General features: G+C 41.9%; 2 protein-coding genes across 5 annotated transcripts; both read left to right on the plus strand.

Moving 5' to 3' along the window:
* Positions 1 to 420: 420 nt before the first annotated feature.
* Positions 421 to 22503, plus strand: C8H2orf80 (chromosome 8 C2orf80 homolog). 4 transcript variants are annotated; one of them, XR_006342406.1, is made up of 10 exons: positions 470 to 538; positions 2327 to 2408; positions 4219 to 4301; positions 5790 to 5877; positions 6251 to 6322; positions 10786 to 10824; positions 17659 to 17746; positions 18039 to 18160; positions 20326 to 20465; positions 22033 to 22503. XR_006342406.1 is itself a non-coding variant. In XM_043910228.1 (9 exons), exons 1-9 carry the CDS (start codon positions 498 to 500, stop codon positions 22039 to 22041), a joined length of 624 nt encoding a protein of 207 aa, XP_043766163.1. In that variant the 5' UTR covers positions 470 to 497; the 3' UTR covers positions 22042 to 22503. The 4 variants fall into 4 exon arrangements, 2 of the variants coding, with proteins under 2 accessions (XP_043766164.1, XP_043766163.1); XR_006342407.1 differs by lacking the exon at positions 10786 to 10824; XM_043910228.1 differs by lacking the exon at positions 20326 to 20465.
* A 1909-nt stretch (positions 22504 to 24412) lies between these two features.
* CRYGA (crystallin gamma A) lies at positions 24413 to 26645 on the plus strand. The gene is made up of 3 exons (XM_043910614.1): positions 24413 to 24421; positions 24540 to 24782; positions 26245 to 26645. The coding sequence occupies exons 1-3, from the start codon at positions 24413 to 24415 to the stop codon at positions 26515 to 26517; spliced, it is 525 nt and encodes a 174-aa protein (XP_043766549.1). The 3' UTR covers positions 26518 to 26645.
* The last annotated feature ends 540 nt before the right edge of the window (positions 26646 to 27185 follow it).

Below are 27185 nucleotides of genomic sequence, written 5' to 3' on the forward strand. Positions count from 1 at the left end.
TGTACACAGGTTCTATAGAAAATGCCATCACGAGCCATGAATCAGGTGGATTCACAGAGAGTCACGATGTTGAATGCACACAGAACTCAAACACATTCAGATCACAAACCATCTGTGTTTGGATGCTCTGTCTATATAGTCTCATCCACGATTATATGAGCCGTGTCTGTTTTACTTGTGAGTTTATTGCAAGAATAAGTAAATGATGAATATTGACAAAAAATTTGAAGGAATAAGAAATGTCAGACAAGCTCAAGGCACAGTGCTCTGGCTGGCAGGCAGCTTTCTGACCTGGAACCTGCTGGATGAGAGGCCTGCTCTCAGATCCCTTCCAAAGCCTAGGACTCCATGACTGGTATTAGGAGTGATAGCATCCTTTGCTCAAATTCTCTCTGATTTGCTGCTGTAGCTTCAAGGCTCAGAGAGGCTGGGTCTTTCCAAAGGATAAAGGTGCAGTGTAGCTGCAGTTACCTGCTCAGCTGGATAAGCCTTTAATCATGGAAAGAAGGCTCCTAAAGAAGGAAATGAAAAAGCTCCTGTAAGTCTGATGGAAAATAGCTTACATTTATTGCACTGAGCATTTGGCGGGTTGTACGTCATAGATAGTCTGGATATTGGCAGAGGGGTTAAAAGCCTAAGAAAGAATTTGTTCCCATGGTGCAGGAGACAGCCAGATGATCTGGCCTCTGTCTCTGCCCCAAAGGCCTCACATGTGGTGCAAAGCAGGATGCTAAATCTCTAGAGAGGATGTTTCTGCCAGCAGCATACACAACTGAGACATCCCTACTCTAGAGCCTAGGATCTGAGCTGAGAGCTTCAGTCTGCGCTGGGCAGGGTATGCCTTTGAAAGGGTTTGACTAGTAAAAGATATGAGTGAGATTCCTTAAAAATAGGTACCCAAGGATGCAGCATTTATATTGCAGCCTCTGCTTCTTCTATTGTGAATCTTATCGGTTAAATAATTTATCTCTATCTTTTGCCATCCAAACTTCATTTTAAACACATAAAGAAAACATTAAGTTTTCCCATGGAAATTTTTTTCTCCTGTGGTAGCTTTTCATTGACTTGATACTTTGTTAAGAGGTTGGTGAAAATCAAAGACCATATAAAAAGGGGAAAAAAGGTTATTGTTGGTTCTATTTCATGATTATAGGCATAACAGTAATACACTTTTATTAAAAACCTCATTATAGTCCCCATTAAATATCTTTTCTCTGCCTACTAAGATAATTATCTTTTAATAAGTGCTTAAGAAATGCTGCAATATGAATTCACGCATTTTACATGTGTGTTTGGAGGTCAACATAATAAAGAACAAACCATAATTAGGAATGCCAGTTCCTCTACATATGTCATCCAAAGAACTGGAATTTCAGAACTAATATAAATATAAACATGTATATACATATATATATGTATGCATATACATACATATATGTACAGTTTAATTTTATCCAAAAGAATCCATTTAGGCTAGTTCAAATAAAGTGTCTTGAAATTACAAAGCAAAACTTCAATAATTTTTATCCATCTAGAATAGCTTAATGACACAAAAGAGCTTTAGAATCCAAAAGCAAATTTATATCCAGCACAGGAACTTGCCCAAAGTGTTTGGTAAAGACCTTGACCAACAGAACTCTCCTTATGTAACACTGTGAGATTGACCTTGGAGACCCCAGAGTCCTTTTTCCTATATCCAGTCTCTCCTCCCAACTTTTCTAGAGTAGTACCTCTTTCTATTCACCTCCAAGGGCCCTTATTCTACTCTCCCCGTATTAAAAGTCTGTTAGGGAAGAACCTGATAAATATACACTAAAGTGGAATCACTAATACATTTTTATGTCTAACCCTCCTAATGGTATTTTCATTTTAACAGGGGAAAAAAGCCTTCAAGCTAACTAACACATCTGTACGGCATGTCATATATCTGGAAGTTTTCAACTTTAGACATTCTGCCTGAATTTGGCAAGGGCAGCAGGGGAATCTTCAGTGGGGGAGTCAAGGGCAGCAGGGGAATCTTCAAAGAGGGGGTCTCAATCCTTTCGGTTTTGTAGCATCTGTTCTGCCTATTGGGGTTTATCATACTCCCTGCTTTCCTAGAAATTCAGTTCTCTGTGAGTTTTATTTGTTCATTATGGTTGGATACTTTAAATCTGCAGGGTTGCAGAATGGCTGTTTAAATCAAAATGAATATTGATTCAGCTACCAGAGCCATTGGTGACTTCTCTTGTATTTGGTGGAGGAGGGAGGAAATGGGGAGGAATCTTTGGCAGACCGTGCTTCTGTGTCATTCCTGCTAGTTCAATCCTGCTCTCTTGCTTTTAAGGGGAGATTATATTGGCATCAGACTTCGGGAAAATGAATTTGACCCAAAAGGAAGAAGGCAACTCACGTTTCTAGATGATATGGTAAAGAAAGGCATGCGGCCGTGAATCACATCTGCGTTGTATGTGTGTTACAGGGAGGAACAGGATCTAATGTTTGTCATAAATGAGGCTAATCTTGATCCTCTTCTCCCAGAATGTCCTCTTTCTCATCTGTCATCCTAGGATTGTCCACGTGGTCTTTTCAACTCATTAAACTGAAAGCAAGAAGAATGACAATAAACCGTCACGAGACCTTCATTATTTATTTACTTTTAGGAGAGAGAAGATGAAAAAGCAAAATGAGTACATGATGAAAAGTATGACAGCCATGATGTTAAACACCTTTTGATGAGATTAAACTACTATTGTATAGTTCTCAAATGCAATAATTTTTTACCATTCATGGAGAAAACCAAGTAATTGAATAATCCTAAATTCCTATTATGATACCTGTTGAAACTCAGACTCACGTTATGTAATCAAAGTTACTTCACATAAATTAAAGAAGCTGTGAAGAGATCTAATTCAAGAGAGATTAGTAAGCCCTCAGCCTTTTTATGCTACCCATTTACTGTTCTTGCGCTAAGGAGGAAGACAGGACCACGTGTCTCCCCTTCCTCCCGCCCATCCCTGTCTGATGTCCCCGGTGCTGAATGAGCAGTTAAGGAAGGCTTCATGTTCTATACTACTTCTCTATGCATGTATTAAATAGAGAAATTAAATCGATTAGATAAGTGCTGGTCAAACTTTAATGAGGTCTTATTACAAGACCGTTTTGATTCAGGTCTGGAGTGAGGCTGGAGACGTGCATTCCTAATGAGCAAACAGGTGATGGCCGCACTACCCGTCCAGGCATCAATCTACTGATTAGGTTTCAGCAAGTGATTACTGCCTTTCTTTTTTTCCTCTGTTCCTTCCCTTCCTCCCTCCTTCCTTCCCTTTCTCTCTTTTTCTTTCTCTTTTCAGTTTGGTTCAGTGCCTGAAAGAAATAATTTCATTGTTACATCTTGTAGAGAATGTTACCATTACGTAGAACCTTGGAATTCATCCACAAACACAAAAACAAAACTGACCTTCCTTCTTCAAACTGAGAAGGAATGATTTGACAGATAAATGGTGAATACACTTAGAAATGACCAGGAAAGGGTGGTCAATATGATAAGAATGAACACTGAATTGGTCCTTAGCTTTTTACCACAAAGAAGGCAAGTCACTTACCCAAGTCTACCTCCAGTTCCCTGCTTCCGCTGGACCCTCGGCGTGGGAGGTCCTTCACCTATGGAAATTCTCCTCATCCTTCAAGCCCAGCTCTGCCGAAGCCACTTCTCTGAGTCTCTAGGGATTCCCCCAACTCATCAGGTGGACACATTTCTGTGATGTGTGACCCTAGGAGCATATTTCTGATGTTGCACCAAATTAGAAATTGTTCTCTATGTCCCTCTTCCTCTACCTTCCCCTTTTTCTATTTTAAAATTTAGGGAAGTTGAGGCCCAGAGAACAGCAATTGCTCACCCAAGGATATAGTATCATGAGTTGTTAGCAGTAACCTAGATTTGAACCCAGATTCCCTGAGTCCCAGTTTAGTATTTCATGAATCTATCTATCATTTCTGGCACCCCCACCCACCCACCCAACGCACACGCATTGGTCTAGTGGGGGGTTAAATGTAATGCCGGAAGAACACTAGTTATCTCTATCTGAGCATCAGGTTACTGGACCCAGCTGGTGATGCTCACTGTTGTGGGCGTGACTAAAGGGTAGAACAGGCTTAGCAGTGCCATTGTCATCGCCAGGGTGAGCTTCAGTCACTGTCTCAGCCTGATCCTTTGTTCTCTGTGCTCCTGGCTTCCAGGCACACTATGACTTGGCTATCAACGTCGCTTTGCAATGGCTGGATCACTCAGAAGACTTAACTTGGCTGGAGTGGGAGAAAGTGTAAGTTGAATTGTCCTTGTTCCTGGCAGTTTTTTTGTTTGTTTGTTTTTAAACAATGAGTAATGACAGAGGAAGTTTATCACAAGGCATTCTGATTTGAAATACTATGGAGTATTCATCTCCAGCTAGAAACCTGAAAAAATCTCACAGTCATCAGTCTGACGAAGTCTTATCCATGCTTACATATTTTGCATCCCTGTGAATTGGTTTCTGTCAGATACAGATCTTTCTTGCATAAGATGTTTTGTCTTAGAAATATAACTCTGCTTTATTGTGTACATGTCCTGATTTTTTAAAAAACGATCAGTTTTGTGGGTAAAGCTGCAATCTTTTCCCAAGGACCATCAAACATAACTTCTCAAGCATTTAACCAGATGTGTACCTGAGTTAAGCAGTTTGAATCACCACTGTTTGCATGCTTGCCAGCACTATTAGCATTTTCTCCCATATGTGGGGCTTTCCACGTGGCGATAGTGGTAAAGAACCAGCCTGTCAATACAGGAGGCCTAAGAGACGTGGGTTCGATCCCTGGGTCAGGAAGATCCCTTGGAGGTGGAAATGACACCCACTCCATCATTCTTGCTTGGAAAAGCCTGGACAGAGGAGCCTGACAGGCCACAGTCCATGGGGTCATAGAGAGTTGGACACGACTGAGCGACTAAGCACATCTATATGTGCCAGGCAGACTCATTCAGCTAGAAAGAACATGAAACCAATGACGCCAGGATTGAATCCCTGGTTCACGAGGCTAGTTGTTTTTTTCTGCTCTGTTGCTCTATAACACACACCTGGTGCTGAATGGTGGGATCAGTATCTAGTTGCAATAAGCAGAAAATCCAGTTTGAATGGACTTAAGCGGAAAAAAAAAAAAGAAGAAGAAGAAAGGGAGGAGAGATTTATTGCCTCTGTATCTACAAAGTCCATGGGTAGAGGGGCATCAGGCATGGCTTAATTCAAAACTCAAACCAGGTCATCAGGATCTATCTCTTGGCTATTTCCTCTGAGTGGACACAATTTCTAGTTTTAGCCTACTTTATCACAACAGTCAGGCCAGGGGAGAATGGATTTTTAAAAAGCACAGAACTGTATCTCAGTGGCACTGTGTGCTCTGACTTATCTGGGGGTGGAAAGAGGGAGAGAACATGCTGGCTAAATTAGTCCACAGTGTGTTTTCCATCCTTGGAATCTAGGGGCGTCATCACTCCCCTAGAAGCTTATACAGCGGGGAGCTTTATAGGCTTAAACAGGAGGAAGGAAGTTACCCCCAAGCAGTTGCCACAGAAGAGAAAAGGATATGGGTTGGTAAAACCACAATTGTCCACCATAGTGGCCCGTCCTCTGGGGTTTGATACCTATCAGTTTTGTGAATAAAATGCATAGCAAGGAGCTATTATTTATTACTTATGATTATCATCACAACCTTGTCAAAAATTCTTGTTAAAAAGGACAAGAATAAACCCTCCATTCTTATTCATATTCCCCCCTTAGGAAAATGTCATTTCGGGGTAGACCCATATATCCAAACCACAAAGAACGAGAAGCAATGATTTTATCATCTTATGCTGGAATCTTAATGGTAAGGAAAAGAACATTATTTGCATCTATGAAGATTTTGTATTTGCAATATTCATTTTATATTAAAGAATACTTATTTTATTTTTCAACCAGTGTTTCTAAATATTTAAAATTTACTGAAATTAAATTTTTCATTTTTAAAGGTTAATAAAAAGACTGACTTCTATATTGTATTGTAAAAAAATAAGTAAGGGAAAAAATAACACACAAATAATTGATGTTAGGATACTCTGACTTATCCATTTATTTTGAAGGTATTTATCTGGTGCCCATGCTCTCCAGGAATGTGCAGGAGCTGTAATAGTTTTGTTTTATAATAAAAGAAAAGTCATGATATGATCATACATTTTTGTTATTATTTTGTTGTTTAACAGAACAGTATTCCAATTGAGGAAGTCTTTAAAATTTATGGGGCTGGCTCTTCTTCCAGTTCTGGTGCTGCCAAGGTAAGGATGACCTGAGACTATCAACATAACGGAATGTTAGAGAGAATTTATTTTATAAATTGATAATGTTGTATTTTCAGGCATGAAATAACAGCTTCATATCAAAATATATAAAATCAGATGCAGTTATACTTTACTTGAGTAATAAATCTAAGGTGCTTTCACTACATAAAGCACTATACATATAATAGCAAATGCATTTTATTAATTCATACATAGAGGCAGCCACTTGAGCACCTTAAAGTCTAGATGCTGTCTCTGTTCCGCATTAACAAAAGTTCTCTCTCACTCACACTTTTCATAATATGGGTCTGGTAAATCCAAGTGCTCCTCTTGTATGATGTACCATAACTTCTAGAACAAGGACAAGATCTACAATGTTCATTCTCATGAGAAATTATCTAGTTTACTGCTGCCACATTTCTCCTTTCTACAAGACTGCTTGGAATTCAGTCCAGCTGAAGTACTAAAGATCAGGGAGTCCAGGGTGAGTTCTGACTGTGTCCCTTCCCCTCTTTGGGTTTCCAATTGCTAATCTTGAAAAAAAGAAAACAAATAGCCCAGGGTATTCTGAATTATCTTTACTATTAGTTCAGGTTTTGCTATGTATGAATATACAAACATTTACTCAACTTTTGAAATATGGGCTTCTATTTAGAGGTGAACTGCTGATCCCTTTGCCTTTGGATAACCTCTAGAAAAGAGAAGAAGAAGAAAGGGCAGATGGGGTGGGCAGGGTTGGGCAGAGGCGTGGAGTGGGAGGAAGTCAGGGAGGGAAGCCGGGAGAACCCACACAAGGCCCTCTGCTCCCACTGTCACTTCCCTTTGTCCCCACCAGGGTTTGGAAGGGAGGCCAGGGCAGGAGCAGGGCTACGGCCACAGGAACACCGCCTGCCTTGCTGTCCTACCTGCAGACCATACTGCAAACGGTGGGGTCATATAAAGTCAGGAGTCTACCAGGGCCACCTTAGGACTCCAGCATTTACTCAGAAGTGTCGTAACTGAATCCAGTGGTCCTCTCACCTTAGTCCATATGTAAGCTGACCTGGTCTTGAGACTCAAATTCCCTGGATTATGGAGGAAATCAGTACCTCCTCTCTGATCTCTCTGGTTTCAACTCTTCCATTCATTCATTCACTTATTATAGTTGTAGGTGCAGGGATATGAGGGTGGGTGAGTCCAAAAAAATCAGTTTCTCATAGATCTCATATCTCATATTGCAGCTGACATGCTTCCTTGGTTGAGGTATAAGGCACCCCAGGACTAATGCTCCTCAGACACCAAACTCTTCTTGGCTTTTGAAGAAAGACTACTTTTTTGTTTTCTTAGATAGTCAAGCCAACCATGCTGCTTTAATCCTGTTTGACTTTTTTCCTGCAGATTTCTCCCTTCTAGGATTTCCACCTTTTAGGCTTTCCCTTCAAACCATACCCCTCAGCACATACACATAAATATCTGAGCCCAAGTCCCTCTTTTTCAGACACTATGTTTTCTTCCCTTCATCTTCTTTGCCTAGCAGAGGACAAAGGCAGGCAATAGGCAGACCTAGTTGCTTGGTCTCAACTCAAGTGGCCAGAGGACAAATATGGAAAATCACATCCTGGAAGGAAGGGCACCGTGAAGCCCTCCAGTCTTAGCAGGGTTATCCATCAAGCAGGTTTGCAAACATGGGTGTCCAAGTAGCTTGGATAAACCAGATTCATTAAAGGGGCCAAAATGGAAGGGAGTGGGGAAGGATAAATTAGGAGTTTGGGATTAAAATATACACATTAATATATATAAAATAGATAACTAACAAGGACCTACTATATAGCACAGGGAACTATATTCAATATCTTGTAGTAACCTATAATAGAAAAGAACCTAAAAAGAATATAAATGCATGTGTATGTGTATATATATGTGTGTATATATATATATATATATATATATATATATATATGGAAGCCAAAGTGGTACCCTCTGCATATCTGAGGTTGTTGATTTCTCCCAGCAATCTTGATTCCAGCTTGTGGTTCATCCAGCCCAGCATTTCGCATGATGTACTCTGCAAACATGTCAGGCTGGATGAATTACAAGCTGGAATCAAGATAGGTGGGAGAAACATCAATAACCTCAGATATGTAGATGATATTACTCTAATGGCAGAAAGTGAAGAGGAACTAAAGAACCTCTTGATGAGGGTGAAGGAGAAGAGTGAAAAAGCCAGTTTAAAACTAAATATTAAGAAAACTAAGATGATGGCATCTGGCCCCATTACTGCATGGCGAATAGAAGGGGGAAAGGTGGAAGCAGTGACAGATTTCCTCTTCTTGGGCTCTAAAATCACTGGGGATGGTGACTGCAGCCATGAAATCAGAAGACAATTGCTTCTTGGCAGCAAAGCTAGGACAAACCCAGACAGTGTGCTGAAAGGCAGAGACATCACTCTGTTGACAAGTCTGTGAAGTCAAGGCTATGGTCTTACCAGTGGTCATGTATGGTTGTGAGAGCTGGATGGTAAAGAAAGCAGAGCACCAAAGAATTGATTCCTTCAAATTGTGGCACTGGAGAAGACTCCCAAGAGTCCCTTGGACAGCAAGGAGATCAAACTAGTCAATCCTAAAGGAAATCAACCCTGAATTCTCACTGGAAGGACTGATGCTGAAGCTGAAGCTCCAGTATTTTAGTTATCTGATGCAAACAGCTGACTCATTGGAAAAGACCCGATGCTGAAAAAGATTGAGTCCAGAAGAAGAGGATGTCAGAGGATGAAATGGCTGGATGGCATCACCAGTGCAATGCACATGAACTTGGGCAAACTCCAGGAGATGGTGAGGGACGGGGAGGCCTTGAGTGCTGCAGTCTATGGGGTCGCAAAGAGTCAGACACGACTGGGTGACTGAATAACAACTCTGCATATATGTTAAATAAGCAGGGTGACATATACAGCCTTGACATACTCCTTTCCCAATTCTGAACCAGTCAGTTGTTCCATGTCCAGTTCTGTTTGTCCACTAAAAAGATGCACAATGTAAGAATTGTGAGTTAAGTTTTATTGGGGGCAAATGAAGATTGCAGCCCAGGAGACAGCACCTCAGATAGCTCTGAGGGACTGCTCCAAAGAGGTGGCGGAGGAAGGTCAGTATATAAGATTTTGGTGAAGGGGGAGTTCAATGCAATCAAATGTTTACTTTACGAAAGGTTTCTGCTAGTCAAGAGGAGCTGATGTCTCCATGAAAAGATTTAGTGCTTTTCTAGACATGAAAAGATGTCAGGATCGGGATCAGGAAATCAGTTCCTGAAAATATCTATCTAAAGACCTGTACCACCAGTTTCTCTGAAGCACAGAGTGCTTCACTCTCCACCCTTGAACTCCCTTCAGGGTGTGTCGAAGTTCAACAGCTGCAGCAACACGGGGCTCAATCTCCGCAGAGGCAGATGGCATGCCCTTGGCAAGTGCCAATTTGTAGTTGACAACATAGACTACATAATGACCAACTCTGAAGGAAAACAAATCATATCCTCAGAAAGGGGGTTTTGTCAAACTCAAGTGCACGTGCCCGATACCAAGTGAGGTCAAACAGCCAAAACATCAGAGTTTGGAGCACAGATAGGTTTATTACAGGGCCGAGCAAGGAGAACATGGCAGTTTATGCTTAAAGACCCAAACTCCCCATGGGTTTCAGGGAAGAAGCTTTTATAGGCAAAAGTTGGAGGGTCAGGCTCCAGGGTGTGTAACCCGCCTCTGATTGGTTGGTGGTAAGGTAACTGATGCTGTTCTGGGAATTTCAGTCATCAGCCTTCCGGCTCCAGTCAGTCTGGGGTCCCTGTGCTTGTGTTCAGCCTACAACTATTATCTTCCACCTGGTTGGTGGTCTTCATTTCTGCAGAAGAACTGAGATTTGTATCAGATTGTTATGCAGGTCCTCTGAGGAGGAACCAGGCCCAGTCCTCATTGCCGCCCTACTGTTTCTTTCTGCCTGAGTCACTCCCCTAATTAGTAACTGTTTGAATCTGCTCTTTGGAACTTGAGGAACGTCTAGGAGGCTGATGCTTTTTTTTCAACAAACAAGAAATGAGGAACATGGAAAGGATTTGGTGCCTGGTCTCAGGCTCCATAGGATCCTGTTTGGTGTCAATCCCCACCCCCTCTTTTTTTTTTTTATACTCCTCAACCTTGAGTGGAACAGGTGTTGGACAAGCTGGGGAATAATGTTTTGGATAGAGTGGTTAATCATAAACTCAGCAGAGGAACTTAGTTTTAGGGGTACTGAATTTCAGGGGCTTTCCTTCAAAGACCTGAGTTTGTTTATTGTTACAGGTTATTGAGTGTCCTGTACATAAAAGGCTGTTATGTGTAAGAGTTAAGCATGAGGATTCTAAAGTCAGGTAGCCTGGGATCGAATCCCAGCTCTACTAGTTCAAACAGAATAATCCTGGGCAAATTCTCTAAACTCTAACAGCCTCAATTTCATTTGTAGAAGCAGGAGCCAAAAGCTGGGATTGCTATGGGAAATGAGGTGAGTTACATCAGTAAAGCCCTTAGTGGTTGGCACCTGGTAACCTCAAAACACTAGCCATGGTTAAGGTTCTGATACTCGGGAGTTGGGGGTGTGTCTGATTCCCTCTATATTCCTCTAAATCAGGGTTTCTCAACATTTTGAACCAGATAATTTGTATGTAGGGGGTGGAGTTGGGGCTGTTTAGTGCATTGTGAGCTGTTTAGCAGAATTCCTGCCTTCAACCTGAAAGTGTTTGCCTCATATTGGGACTTGAACCCATGTGCTGGGACTAGAATCTGGCCAAAACCCAGTTTGGGACACTAACCCATATGACTGGAACTTGAACCCAGTCAAAACCCACAGTACCTGGTGTCAGGACCTAATGAAGCTCCAGTTTTTGATGTCTCATCAGAAAGAATCCTGTGAGAGACAAAGCGATAGTAAGAAGTAGATTTACTTAGAGAGAAACACACTCCACAGACAGAATGTGGGCCATCGCAGAGGGTAAGTACAGCCGCCCTGAAATGTGGTGTGTTTAGTTTTTATGGGTTGGTAATTTCATAAGCTAATGAGTGGGAGGATTACTCCAAATATTTTGGGGAAGCGGTGGAGAGTTCCAGGAATTGGGCCACAGCCCACATTTCGGTCTTTTGATGGCTCCTTGGAACTGTATATAATCATGATGGTGTGATCACTCACCTAGAGCCAGACATCCTGAAATGCAAAGTCAAGTGGGCCTTAGGAAGCATCATTAGGAACAAAGCTAGTGGAGGTGATGGAATTCCAGTTGAACTATTTCAAATCCTAAAAGATGATGCTGTGAAAGTGCTGCACTCATTATCGCAGCAAATTTGGAAACTCAACAGCGGCCACAGGACTGGAAAAGGTCAGTTTTCATTCCAATCCCAAAGAAAGGCAATGCCAAAGAATCTTCAAACTATGACACAATTACACTTATTTCACATGCTAGCAAAGTAATGCTCAAAATTCTCCAAGCCAGGCTTCAACAGTATGTGAACCATGAACTTCCAAATGTTCAAGCTGTATTTAGAAAAGGCAGAGGAACCAGAGAGCAAATTGCCAACATCCGTTGGATCACCAAAAAAACAAGAGAGTTCTAGAAAAACGTCTACTTCTGCTTTATTGACTATTCCAAAGCCTCTGACTGTGTGGATCACACCAAACTATGGAAAATTTCTGAAAGAGATGGGAATACCAGACCACCTGACCTGCCTCCTGATAAATCTACATGAAGGTCAAGAAGCAACAGTTAGAACTGGACATGGAACAACAGACTGGTTCCAAATCAGGAAAGGAGTTTGTCAAGGCTGTATATTGTCACCCTATTTATTTAACTTATATGCAGAGTTCAGTTCAGTTGCTCAGTCGTGTCCAACTCTTTGTGACCCCATGAACCGTAGCACGCCAGGCCTCCCTGTCCATCAACAACTGCCAGAGTCTACACAAACCCATGTCCATTGAGTCAGTGATGCCATCCAACCATCTCATCCTCTGTCATCCCTTTCTCCTCCTGCCTTCAATCTTTCCCAGCATCAGGGTCTTTTCAAATGAGTCAACTCTTCGCATCAAGTGGCCAAAGGATTGGAGTTTCAGCTTCAACATCAGTCCTTCCAATGAATATTCAGGACTGATCTTCTTTAGGATGAACTGATTGGATCTCCTTGCAGTCCAAGGGACTCTCAAGAGTCTTCTCCAACACCACAGTTCAAAAGCATCAATTCTTCGGTGGTCAGCTTTCTTTATAGTCCAACTCTCACATCCATACATGACTACTGGAAAAACCATAGCCTTGACTAGACAGACCTTTGTTGACAGAGTACATCATGAGAAATTCTGGACCGGACAAAGCACAAGCTGGAATCAAGATTGCCGGGAGAAATATCAATAACCTCAGATATGCAGATGACACCACCCTTATGGCAGAAAGTGAAGAAGAACTAACGAGCCTCTTGATGAAAGTGAAAGAGGAGGATGAAAAAGTTGGCTTAAAGCTCAACATTCAGAAAACTAAGATCATGGCATCTGGTCCCATCACTTCACGTCAAATAGATGGGGAAACAATGCAAACAGTGTCAGACTTTATTTTTGGGGGGCTCCAAAATCACTGCAGATGGTGATTGCTGCCATGAAATTAAAAGACACTTGCTCCTTGAAAGGAAAGTGATAACCAACCTAGACAGCATATTAAAAAGCAGAGACATTACTTTGCCAACAAAGGTCTGTCTAGTCAAAGCTTTGGTTTTTCCAGTGGTCATGTGAGAGTTGAACTATAAAGAAAGCTGAGCACCGAAGTATTGATGCTTTTGAACTGTGGTGTTGGAGAAGACTCTTGAGAGTCCCTTGCTCTGCAAGGAGATCCTACCAGACCATCCTAAAGGAAATCAGTCCTGAATATTCATTGGAAGGACTGATGTTGAAGCTGAAACTCCAATCCTTTGGCCATCTGATGTGAAGAACTGACTCATTTGAAAACACCCTGATGCTGGGAATGGTTGAAGGCAGGAGGAAAAGGAGAGAACAGAGGATAAGATGGTTGGATGGCATAACCAACTCAATGGACATAAGTTTGGATAAGCTCCAGGAGTTGGTGATGGACAGGGAGGCCTGGCATGCTGCAATCCATGAGGTCACAAAGAGTCGGACACGACTGAGTGACTGAACTGAACTGGAACTGCATGGCACCCCTGGGTGTGTTATTTAGCTTGCTGATTGAAGGTTTAGTCGAAGTTGACTTGTCTGCTATCTTGGACCCATTTGATTCTAAACAGTTTATGCTGTGTCCTCAGGCTATGTCATTCTTTCAAAAGTTGTGCCCTGCCCCCTTCCCTCCTGTTTCATACCCATTAGATGCCAATAGCTTTCCACCCCTGCCCCTTGATGTGACACCTAAAAATGTCTTTCAGTGTTGCCATGTGTCCCCTAAGAGGCAAAAATCACAGCTAGTTTAGGACCACTTCTCTAAACATTCAAAAATCAAAGAGCTCATCAAGCATCCACTGTATTATTAGGACATGTTGTTGTTTAGTCGTGTGTCTGACTCTCTGTCTCTGTGACTCCATGGACTGTAGCCCTCCAGGCTCCTCTGTCCATGGGATTTCCCAGGCAAGATGATTGGAGTGGGTTGCCATTTCCTTTTCTAGGCAATCTGCCTGACCCAGGAATCAAACCCTCATTTCCTACATTGGCAAGCAAATTCTTTACCACTGAGCCACCAGGGAAGCCCCTTATTAAGACATACATTTTGCCTACTTTAGATAATTATCACAAAGGGTATGATATGATTTCAGCTACAGATACAAGCCTCTGAGGGTCCTCTACCCCTGTGGACCTCACAAGGTCCTCCCTGCCTGAAGGACGCCAGCTCAGGCCTTTCCCTTGCGGCTGCACATTAGCTCTCTGCCAGCGCCTCTTCTACATCTTAAACAAAGAGTTAGCAGGTCCTCTTAATGAAAACATAGTATTTCAAAGATTAAATTGTGAGAGAGACTTTAAAACAGTCCTTAAGAGTTTAACATAATTTTTTTAAAACTGGATTTAACTACAAGGTGGGGTGGTTAAAAAAAAAAAATGTTGATAAATGTTCTTCTTTAACGGCTGCATGTGTATGAATAAACTTTGATTCCTCCAGATACACTGTCTCCTAAACAACAGCTAAAATCCTTCCCAAGCAAAAGCTTAAAGCCCTGTTGAATACTAATCAGATTATGTAGAGGTTTTGGCCACTTGAATTGGCCACTTGGGACTTCCCAGGTGGCGCTAGTGGTAACGAACCCTCCTGCCAATGCAGGAGACGTAAGAAACACGGTTTCAAACCCTGGGCTGGGAAGATCCCCTGGAGAACAGCATGGCAACTCACTCCAGTATTCTTGCCTGGAGAATCCCATGGAGAGAGGAGCCTGGCTGGCTGCAGTCCATGGGGTCACATAGAGTGGTACACGGCTGAAGTGACTTAGCATGCACCACATGGGTACTGTGTGGGCTTGATAGCTTTTTTCAGGACTATCTGCTGCCACCTGGTGACAGAAAGCCATCAAGGACCCAGAACTGTTCAATTTTGTTAATACATTACAAACTTCAAGTTCTACTCGGGAGAGGGAATTTTTTTTTTTTTTTGCTGACAGGGAGCCGTTTTTCTGCTGAGAAACTTGGACCCATAGGAAAAAAAAAATTAAGAACTTCACATGTGAGAATTATTTGCAGTTGAAAGTGAAGGTGGTGAAGGTGTTAGTCGCTCAGTTGTGTCTGGCTCTTTGCAACCCCATCAACTGTAGCCCACCAGGGTCCTCCATTCATGGTATTTTCCATGGATGAAGAATACTGGAGTGATTTGCAGTTAGCTTCAGATAAATGTGTAGAGATTCTACACATTTTCAAACTGAAGGAAAAGGAGCATAAACCTTCCTTTGACAAATAAAGCAAGCAATACAAATATTCTTCAGTTCCATTTGGCAGAAAAAGAGGGAAAAAGGAAAAGGAGGTAAAGAGAGTGGAACATTGGACAGAAAGAGGGAAAAGACAGACAGGTAACTGGAGAATGTCAGAATCTCTTCTTTCCTCCTCTCTTCATGAAGCCACACCCTAGTGTCTGGGCACCCGTCACTCCTGTCCATTCAAACTTGCATCTAAAACTCAAAGCAAGCTCTTCAGAGACCAACAGACTGTGTCCAGTCCCAACTCTGTTACTCCCTAGCTGAGTAGTACAAAGAAGGTATCAATCTTTGAAGGGGGGAAAAAAAAAAGCATATGATTGACTCTAGGTTTAGGACTTCAATGTCATCCTCCTTGTAAAATAATTTTTCTTATAAACCACAGAGGGAGCTACATTAACTGCTTGCATGAGTCATCAATTATCAGGAGTCATAGAATACGTGAACTGGATATGACCTTTAAAATACTCGGTTTCTCTCTTCCCCAGTGGACAGGGAAACTAAAGCATGAAAGGCCTGTCTTTTTATTTTTTGGCTGCATCACTGTGCTTGTGGGATCTTAGTTCTCTGGAATGTAGGTCATAGCATGAAAGTGCCAAGTTCTAACCACTGGACAACAAAGAATTCCCTGGAAGAATCTGTCTTGACTTTTCTTTGTGCAGAAATGCATCAAGACGCTGTGCAAGCCAGTTTTCTTTCTTACATAAGGCATGTATCATCCTGCAGGGCTGTTATCACACCTACCCTTGCTCCACACAGATACAAAGCCTCCTTTTAATTCCTTTCTTTGTTCTCGGTCATCTTTCAGAATAGATTATGTGCTTCTTGAGGTTTTGTGTGTGTCGTGCCTGGTTTGGTTGATCAGTCGTGTCTGATTCTTCGTGACCCCATGGACTGCAGCCTGCCAGACTCCTCTGTCCATGGGATTATCCAGGCAAGAATACTAGAGTGGGTTGCTTTTTCCTTCTCCAGGGGATCTTCTTGAACCAGGGATAGAACCCAGGTCTCCCACATTGCAGGCAACTTGTTTACCATCTGAGCCAACTCAGCTGGTAAAGAATCTGTCTGTAATACAGGAGACCCCGGTTTGATTTGATCTTCCCCAGTGGGGAAGATCCCCTGGAGAAGGGATAGGCTACCTACTCCCATATTCATGGACTTGCCTGGTGGCTCAGATGGTAAAGAATTTGCCTGCAATGAAGGAGACCTGGGTTCAGTCCCTGGGTTGGGAAGATCCCCTGAAGGACAACAGGGCAACCCATTCCAGTATTCTTGCTTCTTGAGGTTAGAAGCCATCATTCATGCTTATATTTAATTCTTTACAAGACTGGATAGGACACAAACTCTCAATAAATACATTTACCATTTCAATAAAAGCCTGAGGTCAGGAACTTCCCTAGTAGTCATCTCCTTCCAATGCAGAGGGTTCGGGTTCTAGCCTTGGTTGGGGGGCTAAGATCCTACAATCCTTGTGTCCAAGAAACCAAACCATAAAACAGAAACGATATTGTAAAAAATTCAATAAGGACTTCAAAAATGGTCCACATTAAAAAAAAAAAAAAAGACTGAGATCAAATCTAGAAGTGCCCAGCTGAGGAGACTATAAACCATTCTGTCTATAAAGAGAACATTTATTGTATAATCCATGTTTTCTGTCCTTTCTGTCTGAAGTGATGGTTGCCCAGTGACTTGTTAGCACAAGCTCTTGTTTAGTTGATTAAATTTGTCACAATGTATGATGATCCTGGTTATCTAATAGTTTATTGTTCTTTTCTCCTCACTCAGCCCTGGAAAGGCAGGAATCTTGTCTGTCTTACCAACCACAGCTTCCTAAAACAGGGCCTGACTACTGTAGTGCTCGCTAGAAACTTGTTGCGTGCATGAAAGACTGAAGGGGCAGTCCTAACCTTGAGTTTCCAACGTGGTGCAACAGACAGCGGGTTATTAACTATCACCACGGGGGGTGTTCTATGCGTTCATGTGCTTTGCATTCACAGATGAGTGAGTCCATAATTTGGCCTTAGGAGGCGTTGGGAGGGTGTCAGCAAGGAAGCAGGAAGCTGGGGCGACAACTGGACCAGTTTCTCAGAAAAGGTGATATTTGAGCCACATTTTAAAGGAAAAGTAGGTGCCTTGAGGCAGAAGAGGAGGAAAAGGCTATTCCAGGTAGAGAGAACCACCTGAAGAGTGCAGTTGTGTAAAAGACCATTCTGGGCAAAGAATGGCCATCAAAGGCAGCATGGGAAGGCACATGACCCATGAAAGATGATCCTCAACGGCTAGTCACGCATCAGGAAGATGGGTTGGGGAGACAGGCCAAGTCTTGAGACAAGTGCTATAACCAGCAGCTGCTTACAGCACGAAGTGGGTGCAGCTTTTAACAGTAGGTCTGTTTTCCTTTCAGGTTCCCCGAGCTCCACCCTTCCGCCTCTCCTTGCACCCTTTGGCCATGTTAACAGCTCCCAAAGCCGCAGAATATGCCCGCAAGCAGAGTAAGCCTGTTTACTTCTGTCTCTTTGAGAAATTTAAGTAATACTCAGAGATGCACGTACAAAGTGAGGTCAAAGTTGTTATGGTAATAACATCTTTCTGTCTGGGGGAATTTAAAAGAATCAGGAATGTTTATGACTTGATTTCCCTCCATCATTGAAATCAGGGGAAGTCATTTCTCAGACCTTTTGGTGGTGGAAGCAGAGGACTCTAGCAGGGAAGAATCTAGAACTGAGGGTGGACTTATTTTTAAAAATAGTTTAATACAGATATGACTACTACATGCATCCCTAGGTGTCAAGCTAAGAAGGGCAGCAATGAGCAAAAATGCCACCAGCGGTTCTACAAGGAAAGCAAATGCCATGGAATGGAAATCATCAAAAAATTTATCTTTGGACACACAGTCAAAGAACAAAGTAGGTCTAAACATGCAAACTGAACCAAACTGATACCAGGTATTTGGGGAGTACTTATGGTTAAAAGTCTAGCCTTTGGGTGTTAGATGTTCTGGCTTTGAAACTAAAGCCCATTATTTACCAGCTGTGTGACTTCGGGCAAGTTGCTTAACTTGTTTGGGCCTTAAGTATCCTTCTCTGCAAAATGGGAAGAACAATGGTACCTACCTCTTAAGGTCGCTGAATAATTAACTGATATTATGGGTCTTAAGGGATTAAAACAGAGTAACTCCTAAATATTGACCATTATCATCTTTTCATCATTTAAGAAATACTAACCACAGTTAACCAACTAGTATTCTGTTGATTCAAGTAAATGTGTTGAGGAGAGAATCTGTGTTCATATCTGTGTCAAATATTCCTATTCTTGGTCCCTTTCTTACTAATAAGAATTTTATCTTTGCCTGCTTTGTATCTCTGCTGTTTCTGCCCTGCTCTCTGATTCCTTGGACATTTATGTCGCAGACTTCAGATAATGGTCAGAGATGGACAAGGCTGGAAGGGAAGGAGAAAGCAAGGAGGGTTCTTTGACATTCCAACACTGTGTTCTCAATTATAATGTACAAAGTGAAAAGGAAAATTTTAAAGTCAGAGAGACCAAGGTGGTCAATATATTAAAAGCAGGGAGAGAATCAGAAAAGTAGTTTAGGCTTGGGGGAGGGGGTGGCTGGGATATTTTAGGATTTTGTTGAATGAGAGACTCTGGATCAACTGAAGGTTGTAAGGTAGGAAAGGGAAAGAGGAATTTTGAAAACAGAATCTCTGGGTTCTGAATTGATCTTGCTTCAGGAAATACAGGGGCTTCCCTAATGGCTCAGCAGGTAAAAAATCTGCCTGCAACCCAAGAGACACAGGAAATGTGGGTTCAGTCCCTGAGCTGGGAATGATCCCCTGGAGGAGGAAGTGGCAACCCACTCCAGTGTTCTTGCCTGAAAAATCTCATGGATAGAGGAGCCTGGTGGGCTGCAGTCCAAAGGGTTGCAAAGAGTCAGACATGACTGAGTGACTAAGCATTCAAGAATCACAAGTGAAAATTGAAATTCCTTTTTATGTAACTTGGTTGCTATACTATGCATTAAATGTGAGTCTCTCAGTAGGCTAAGTCACACAGGGCTCAGGATTTGTTCAGGTTTTCTGAGGCCAACTATTGACTGATTAGAAATATAATCTTATCATAGTAAACCACAGCTTTAAGAACTGCCTGAAATCTTTGGTCATATCAGGCCTTTAATATGTGTTATTCTAGTAGCAGACCAACCATGTTAATAGGAAATATTTACAAAATATTGAGTTTTCCTTTAAAGACATTTGCTATAATGAGATTTGGGCTTCCCCGGTGGCTTGATGGTAAAGAATCTGCCTGTAATGCAGGTTCAGTCCCTGGGTCAGGAAGATCCCCCAGAGGAGGAAATGGCTTGATTCTTGCCTGGAAAATCCCATGGACAGAGGAACTTGGCAGGCTGCAGTCCATTGGTGTGTGAAAGAGTTGGACATGACTTAGCGACTAAACAACAAATAACAATAATGAGACTTGAAGGTATAGCTTTTCTAGAACGATATCTTTGTTACTGAAGATCTTTTTGAAGTAGATCTACCTTTTGAAGTAAGTAACAATTTTAAAAATATGAGTTTGGGATAGCAAACTTTGCTTGCTTAGTCGCTCAGTTGTGTCCAACTCTTTGCGACCCCATGGACTGTAGACCGCCAGGCTCCTCTGTCCATGGGGATTCTCTAGACAAGAATACTGGAGTGGGTTGCCATGCCCTCCTCCAGGGGATCTTCCTGACCCAGGGATTGAACCTGGGTCTCCAGCATATCAGGCGAATTTTTACTGTCTGAGCCTTAAGGGAAGCCCTAGCAAACTCTAGGAAGTAAAACAGAACACAGAAAATAAGAAAACAGTAACAACTTCAGAAATAACATCACACACACACACACACACACACACACACGTAATCAAGACTTTAAGCTTAATCATGAAAAAAAACATATCTCTGAAACAGTGGTCCATTGCCCTCTGAGGCTCATCTATGCACCCTATGTCCAAAAAATCTAGTTCTTAAGATTACTCATTGGTATGTTATTTTGAAAGTATAATTTCACTTCCTGTATGTTTTCTTTCATAGCCATTGAAGACTGTTGGCTTCTTGATGGAAGCAGATCTTTTATTCCCTTTTTATTTCCCACATGGATGTAAAGTGCTTTCCAGGCAGTAGATATTCAGTAGTTATTGTTGATTAATGAATCAGCAGTGAGTGGTCCTTAGGTGAGTGTGCTTAAATCACTGTGCCCTGTCCATACTGATTGAGAGGATCATTTCTGGGGACCAGCTTCTCCTATAGGCTAACTGATGCTTGTAAACCCAGGCATGTCAACAGAATAAGTGTCCATCTTGCAGTAAGGCCAGATCCTGAGATGAATCCATCCTACAATGCCCTTCTTCAAGCAGCAGAAACCACATTTGTGAGGGCTTTCTTGCTTTATTGTTGATATTTGTGTACTTCAGGCATCTTTTCCAACTCTTGGGTAATGACTTTCCAAATTAATTTTTCAATTAAAATAGTAGTACTTACAGTAAAAGTTTCAAATTACATAGCAAAAAGTAAAAGAATCCCCTCTTTCCCACACCCTTGTCCTACTCCTCAGAAGTAACAACTGTTAATGATTTTCAATCCAAATATTTGCTGTACATGTACACATCAATATATACATTAATAATACGTGCACACCTGATTAGAAACAACAAGTCAATCAAATAAATACTGTATTAAGTGTATGAAAGGACTTCCCTGGTGGTGCAGTGGTTAAGAATCCACCTGCCAAAGCAGGGTTCACTGGTTCAATCCCTCGTCCAGGAAGATGCCACATGCTTCTGGGCAACTAAGCCCATGCACCACATACTGAACCAGTGCTCTAGCGCCCAAGAACTTCAACTGCTGAGCCCATGTGCCTGGAGTCTGTGCGTAAAAACAAGAGAAGCCACTACGATGAGAAGCCTGAATGCCACAACGGCAGGGTAGCATCCTCTCACGGGCACTGGAGGAAGCCCTCACACAGCAATGAAGACCCAGCGCAGCCAAAATAAATAAAAATAAATAAACTTAAAAATGTTTTCAAATGTATTAAAAATGCTTTTTAGCTTATTGTTTGCAGACATTTTTCATTTATGTGTTTAAGCTTCTTAGTCTTTTCTTTTATGCCTTGTGGATACTGTATCATGTCTTTTAGGTGATGAACATTTTTAAACTGCGAGATATTAATGCCTTAGTCAGAATTTTCTATTTATTTCCAGTCACTGATTTTCTTTAATAAATGAGGGGAAAAGAAGAATTATTTTTTTAAAATCCAGGTATTCTGGAAAACAGTTTCCAAAATTTCTCTTGTGCTGCTTGGTAATCTAATAGCTCATTTATTAGTTAAAATGGGTATGAGCAACGCCACATTCTAGGAAAGGTAGAAAAAGAGTGAAAGACAAATAAGAACAAAGAACAAGGGCAAAAAAAATAGAAAACATTCACAAATAACCATCCTGTGGTTATTTAAGAGACTAATTTTATAGTATATAAGGAAATACACTATAAAATGTGTTATTAACCCAATAATTTCCCTGTGTGGGATCATGTACTATATTTAACTGAGAAATATAAGTCAATTTCCAAATGTCTGAGAAGAATTCCATGGAAATTCTTTTGTATTCACTTTTATTTTAGCTCATCTTTGTCAGTAACTTGGTATCTGATATTTGACCTTAACTCCTTATAGATTGAAATCTAATGTTTGTGTCCATTTTAAACTGATGTGTTTGATAACATAATCATCTTTTTATTCTGCAGGTCACTTAGAAACTTGGAATTGCACCAGGGGAGTTCATAATAAAGTCTCTGGAAGAAGGGAACCATCATCTTAAAACTGCAACTCTTGCCAGCATATTTTTCTTTGCAGTTAGCTTTTGATGCGAAGTGCATTGAAGTGTTATTTTGGATGTTGAGCTTTCTTCAATTAGAATCAGGTTGTTTGGCCATATTGTGGTTAATAGCAAGTATGTATCTTATGCTACTTCATTGTGACTGGAAGATGGTTGGCTGGAGAATTTTGAGAATATATACTATTTCTGTGTTAGAATAGGCTGACTTTGCAGCACATTTTACAAATGTTTAGCACTGAACATTGCAGAATAGTGGAGTAGGAGGCAGTTTTCCAAAGTTTCAATCCAAAATAAAATTAACCTTCATCAATTGCCTTTACTATGTACTCACATGGAAACATTTAAACTCATTTCAATAAAGCCTTAAAAGAAAAATGAATACAGGCTTTCTTTCAATAGAACACAAGGACTACTAGAAAAAAAAAAGGTTCTAGTCTTTCAACACCTTTTCAAAATGCCGATTATAAATTGAGTTTATAAATACATGTAGTAGCAATTTGACCAAATGAACCTGAGTGTAAGTTATACCATCTTAAGGTTTTGTTAACACAGAACAGTTTTATTTAACATGTGCCAAAACTGGCATGTGGTTTGTTGACTTTTGTTAAAAGTGGTGGTGTATTTCAATGTGGCATTGTGGCTGGAAAGACCAAGGCAGCCTTTTCCACACTGGTTCAATTACGGCTGTAACTAAGGTTGACCAGTAGACCTGATGCATTAGGTCTGTCCACTGGTCCTTGTGTATACTGTTGAATTTCACAAGTCCCTGCCCAGCTTTTTTTTTTTTTTGGGGGGGGGGTTGTCTAGCTCTGCCACATGCAAGGGAACGTTTTTCTTTGTAGCTGTTGATGCCTCTCCTCTTAACATCTGCAACTTTGCTTTACATGCTACCTGAGACTTTCACAGATGGCATTGTGGACATATTGCCAGCTATAGTTGGATGTCCTTTTAGATTGCCTCCACAGGTCAAGAACCAGGACCTATGTTTGATTTCATCTTTCTGCATATGTATGGGATGACAAAGCGTGGGGGATTGAGTCATATTCTGCCCCTGCATATCTGAAGAGTATTTCTAAAGCAATAGGTTGGCAGCAAGGGAGAAAGTTTCTCAAACAGTTGCCTGGGGCCTTCCTATGAAACAGTAATGCTTCAGGGAGGGGAAACTCAGGCAAATCATGCTGCTAGTTTTGAAAACAAAAAGCAACCCTGGAAGATGGGTTGAGGGGAGAAGGGAATGAGAGGATCCCGGATATGTTACTGCTCTTGGAGTGTCTGAGAGTCTCAGGAGACCTCTGTCATTCAAGCCCAAAGGGAGATGTTAAAACTCAGGACAAAATGTGGCTATTGACAAAATTTGCTGCCTTTCACTAGCACCTAAAAGTTAAACATTTACAGGTTGATTTTATTTTTTCACCTCATTAAAGTCATATATATGTACATAATAGAAAGTTAAAGAAACTGAAAACAAAAAAAGGAGAAATAAAAATGTAAAATTAAGACCTATAACCTTGCCATTCGTTGATATCTATGATTGACACTTAGGCTTCTACATGCACTAATTGTTTCTTCCCTACATAAACATATGCAAAATGTTTTTATCGAAACCACATAATACTGACAAGGTGATTTAGGAAATGTGGGCTTCCCAGGTTGTGTTAGCAGTAGAGACGGGGGTTCAGTCTCTAGGTCTGGAAGATACACTGGAAGAGGGCATGGCAACCCACTCCAGTGTTCTTGCCTGGAGCACCCCATGGCCAGAGGAACCTGGCCACTAAGAGTCGGACACTACTGAAGCAACTTAGCACACAAGTTAGGAAATGTAATTGCTTTTCAGTGAGAGGGTTTTATTTTGGTTGCCCTTAGCACGTCAAATCCTTCTGGAACTCATAGGATTGTCACGCGTCACCCCAGGGGGAACCACCAACCTCATCTCAGCAGTTTCCATAGGCAAACTGCACACAACACCGGGCACGTAATGTATCTCTAGAGCCCTGCATAGGCTGAGAAGTGCATCCTTTGTCTCCAAGGTCATAATGGCTCTGCTGACTTCAATTCCTTTCACTGGCACGAGTGAGGACAACCTGAAAAGGCCAGAGAGAATGAGAGCCCCCTGCCCCATGATCCCAAATGAAAAAACAAGGGAGAGAGAGGACACGGAAATCCCCTCACACGCCACCCCAGGCCCCTTTTGTGTTGTTCTTGCCAACGCAGCAGCCCTCCTGCTATATATACCAGATGCCACGTTTGTCCCCGTCAGGCTGGACGCTGATCACCCGCCATCAACAACCATGGGGAAGGTGAGCCAACTGAGGTGCCACACCAGGCCTGCTGCATGTTGACGGTGTGTGTGTGTGGAGGGGGGATGTATCTCCCAGCTGACTTCCTGCTGTCACCTTATGTTCCACCTGCACGCAGATCACCTTCTACGAGGACCGGGGCTTCCAGGGCCGCCGCTACGAGTGCAGCAGCGACTGCCCCAACCTGCAGCCCTACTTCAGCCGCTGCAACTCCGTCCGTGTGGACAGCGGCTGCTGGATGCTATATGAACGCCCCAACTACCAGGGCCACCAGTACTTCCTGCGGCGCGGAGACTACCCCGACTACCAGCAGTGGATGGGCCTCAGCGACTCCATCTGCTCCTGCCGCGCTATTCCTTACGTGAGTCTTGCTTCAACCCGACCGGTGTGACAGCATCACTGATCCAGGGCCATGAATTCCTATAAAAAGTCAGTTTGTTTAAACTCAGGACTAGTGTTCACAGTGAAATAACAAAGCCCAACTCTCCAGCATTGAAAAAAAAAAAAAATAGATTGCCTTTTTACTATGTTCTCATACGGAAACATTTAAACTCATTTAGCATTAAAAATGGGTAAATTGCTTTTAGGCATAAGAAATCACAATGATATAGCTTCTAAAACTAAATCTGGTAGCATCTAGCTGATCCCTAATTTCTAAATAAAAATCATGTGTTCAGTAAAGAAAAAAATCTATCAGTATATCATTATTTCTTAACGATAAAAATACTGACCGACTACGGGAGAACAACATAGATATAACATATTCTAGCAGTATTGGCGATTATTTTCAATACCTTTTCTATGACATACAGATTTAGAAACTGGAACAATGTATGTCTGCTTGCAAGTGGCTCCCTGTATTCAGCAGATATTATCAACTAATTTCTTACAAGGGTCAGAAAAATCGTTCATTAAGATTTCATGGGATGTAGGAGAAGGAAATGGCAACCCACTCCAGTGTTCTTGCCTGGAGAATCCCAGGGACGGCGGAGCCTGGTGGGCTGCCATCTATGGGGTCGCACAGAGTCGGACACGACTGAAGTGACTTAGCAGCAGCAGCAGCAGCAGTCCTCACCAAAGTCCTGCTTAATGTCTATTAATCATGTGTAGTTTGTATTTGGACTTTCTGAATCACCAAATTATGTGTCGTGGAAAGCAGATTCAGGAAGTGAAACCAAAATTTGGCTAGAGAACTTTGCAGATGCAAAAAGAGGTACAAGATAAGAACTTCTTTGAGGCCAGAAACTCAACTGGTACAAGTGACTTGGCAAAATGTCAGACATGTGGACTAAGAGTAAATGTGAATTGTTGTCAATGGTGAGTGCAAAAGTGACTTAAAAACATGCTTGATAGGATTCAGGGATACACAGTCATAATGGAAAAGGGAGTTAAATCATCTCTGAAGACTCAACTAAATATAGTTACAATAGTTGTTTTTTGTTTTGCTTTCAAGAAATCCCTTTTGTTGACTTTATTTCAATGTTTATTTCTTCCATAAGATAGATCACTGGTCAGGTAAGTTTTATTTTAATACCCTCCGTGAAGAAGGAAATGGCAACCCACTCCAGTATTCTGGCCTGGAAAATCCCATGGACAGAGGAGCCTGGCAGGCTTCAGTCCATGGGGTTGCAAAGAGTCAGACATGACTTAGCGACTAAACAACAACAACAATTTCTTAAACCAACCGTGTGAGGAGAGGATACATGTGTGACAGGAGGGTTTGAAAACCATGCTTCATGAAGCTGCAGGATGACTGAGTCACTTTTACTGACATCAAGGATGCCCACAACTTATTTTTCATTTTTGGTTTATTGTCACAACAGACCAGCTCTCACAGGATAAGGCTGTACGAGAGAGATGACTACGGAGGCCTGGTGTCGGAGCTCACGGAAGACTGCTCCTGCATCCACGACCGCTTCCGGCTCAGTGAGCTCCACTCCCTCCACGTGCTGGAGGGCTGCTGGGTCCTCTACGAGATGCCCAACTACCGGGGGCGGCAGTACCTGCTGCGGCCGGGGGACTACAGGCGTTACCACGACTGGGGGGCCGTGGATGCCCGAGTGGGCTCTCTGAGACGGGCCATCGATTTGTACTAGGCTGTGCTTTCCTTAGGATCCACATAGAAATGCACTATATAGACAAACCGTGTTACGGGCACATAAGTAATGCTTGTTCATCTTAAAGAATAACTGAATTTTAATAAATGGTGACCCTTGGCAACTTACCTGGCCCTGAAATCAAGTGTTTTGGATGTCTGCTGACTTCCTGGATGGCAGCAGTATTTTTGAAGTCCCCATTCACATCATGGGAAGGAGGCAGAAACACTGTCTCTGCCTCTACAACCCACAGTATGAGGGAGAGAGAAAAGAAACATAATGAAAACTATTAAATCCATACCCAGGGGAAGATATGGAACCAACTGCAGCTGGGACACAAAAGGACCGCTGGAGAGGACTACATTATTCTGGACCATAATGTGAACTTTTATCAAAATTCAGTTATGGAATACTCAGCTATGCAGAGTGAAGTAAGACAATGTGCTATCCTGCACACCTCTGGGATCTCCTTCCCCTAGAGTTGCTCACCCAGAATGCTAATTGTTTTTATAAATTTATGTGAGCAAAAATAGTGCTCTGTCCCAGTTAAATTCTTCATAGAAATTGAAAAGCTCATTTAAAAATTCATATGGAGTTTGCAAGGGACCCAGAACAGCCAAAACAATCTTGAAAAAAGAAGAGCAAAGTAGGACTCATCCTTTGCAATT

Source organism: Cervus elaphus, chromosome 8 (assembly GCF_910594005.1).
Source record: "Cervus elaphus chromosome 8, mCerEla1.1, whole genome shotgun sequence".
Taxonomy (NCBI): domain Eukaryota; kingdom Metazoa; phylum Chordata; class Mammalia; order Artiodactyla; family Cervidae; genus Cervus; species Cervus elaphus.

Excerpts from the sequence above, each read along its gene's own strand:
- C8H2orf80 (XM_043910228.1), top strand. The coding sequence starts at position 498 with ATGGAAAGAAGGCTCCTAAAGAAGGAAATGAAAAAGCTCCT. Across the intron at positions 539-2,326 it reads AAGGAAATGAAAAAGCTCCT|GGGAGATTATATTGGCATCA; the intron begins GTAAGTCTGATG and ends CTTGCTTTTAAG. Across the intron at positions 4,302-5,789 it reads TGGCTGGAGTGGGAGAAAGT|GAAAATGTCATTTCGGGGTA; the intron begins GTAAGTTGAATT and ends TTCCCCCCTTAG.
- CRYGA (XM_043910614.1), top strand. Across the intron at positions 24,783-26,244 it reads CCTGCCGCGCTATTCCTTAC|ACCAGCTCTCACAGGATAAG; the intron begins GTGAGTCTTGCT and ends TTGTCACAACAG.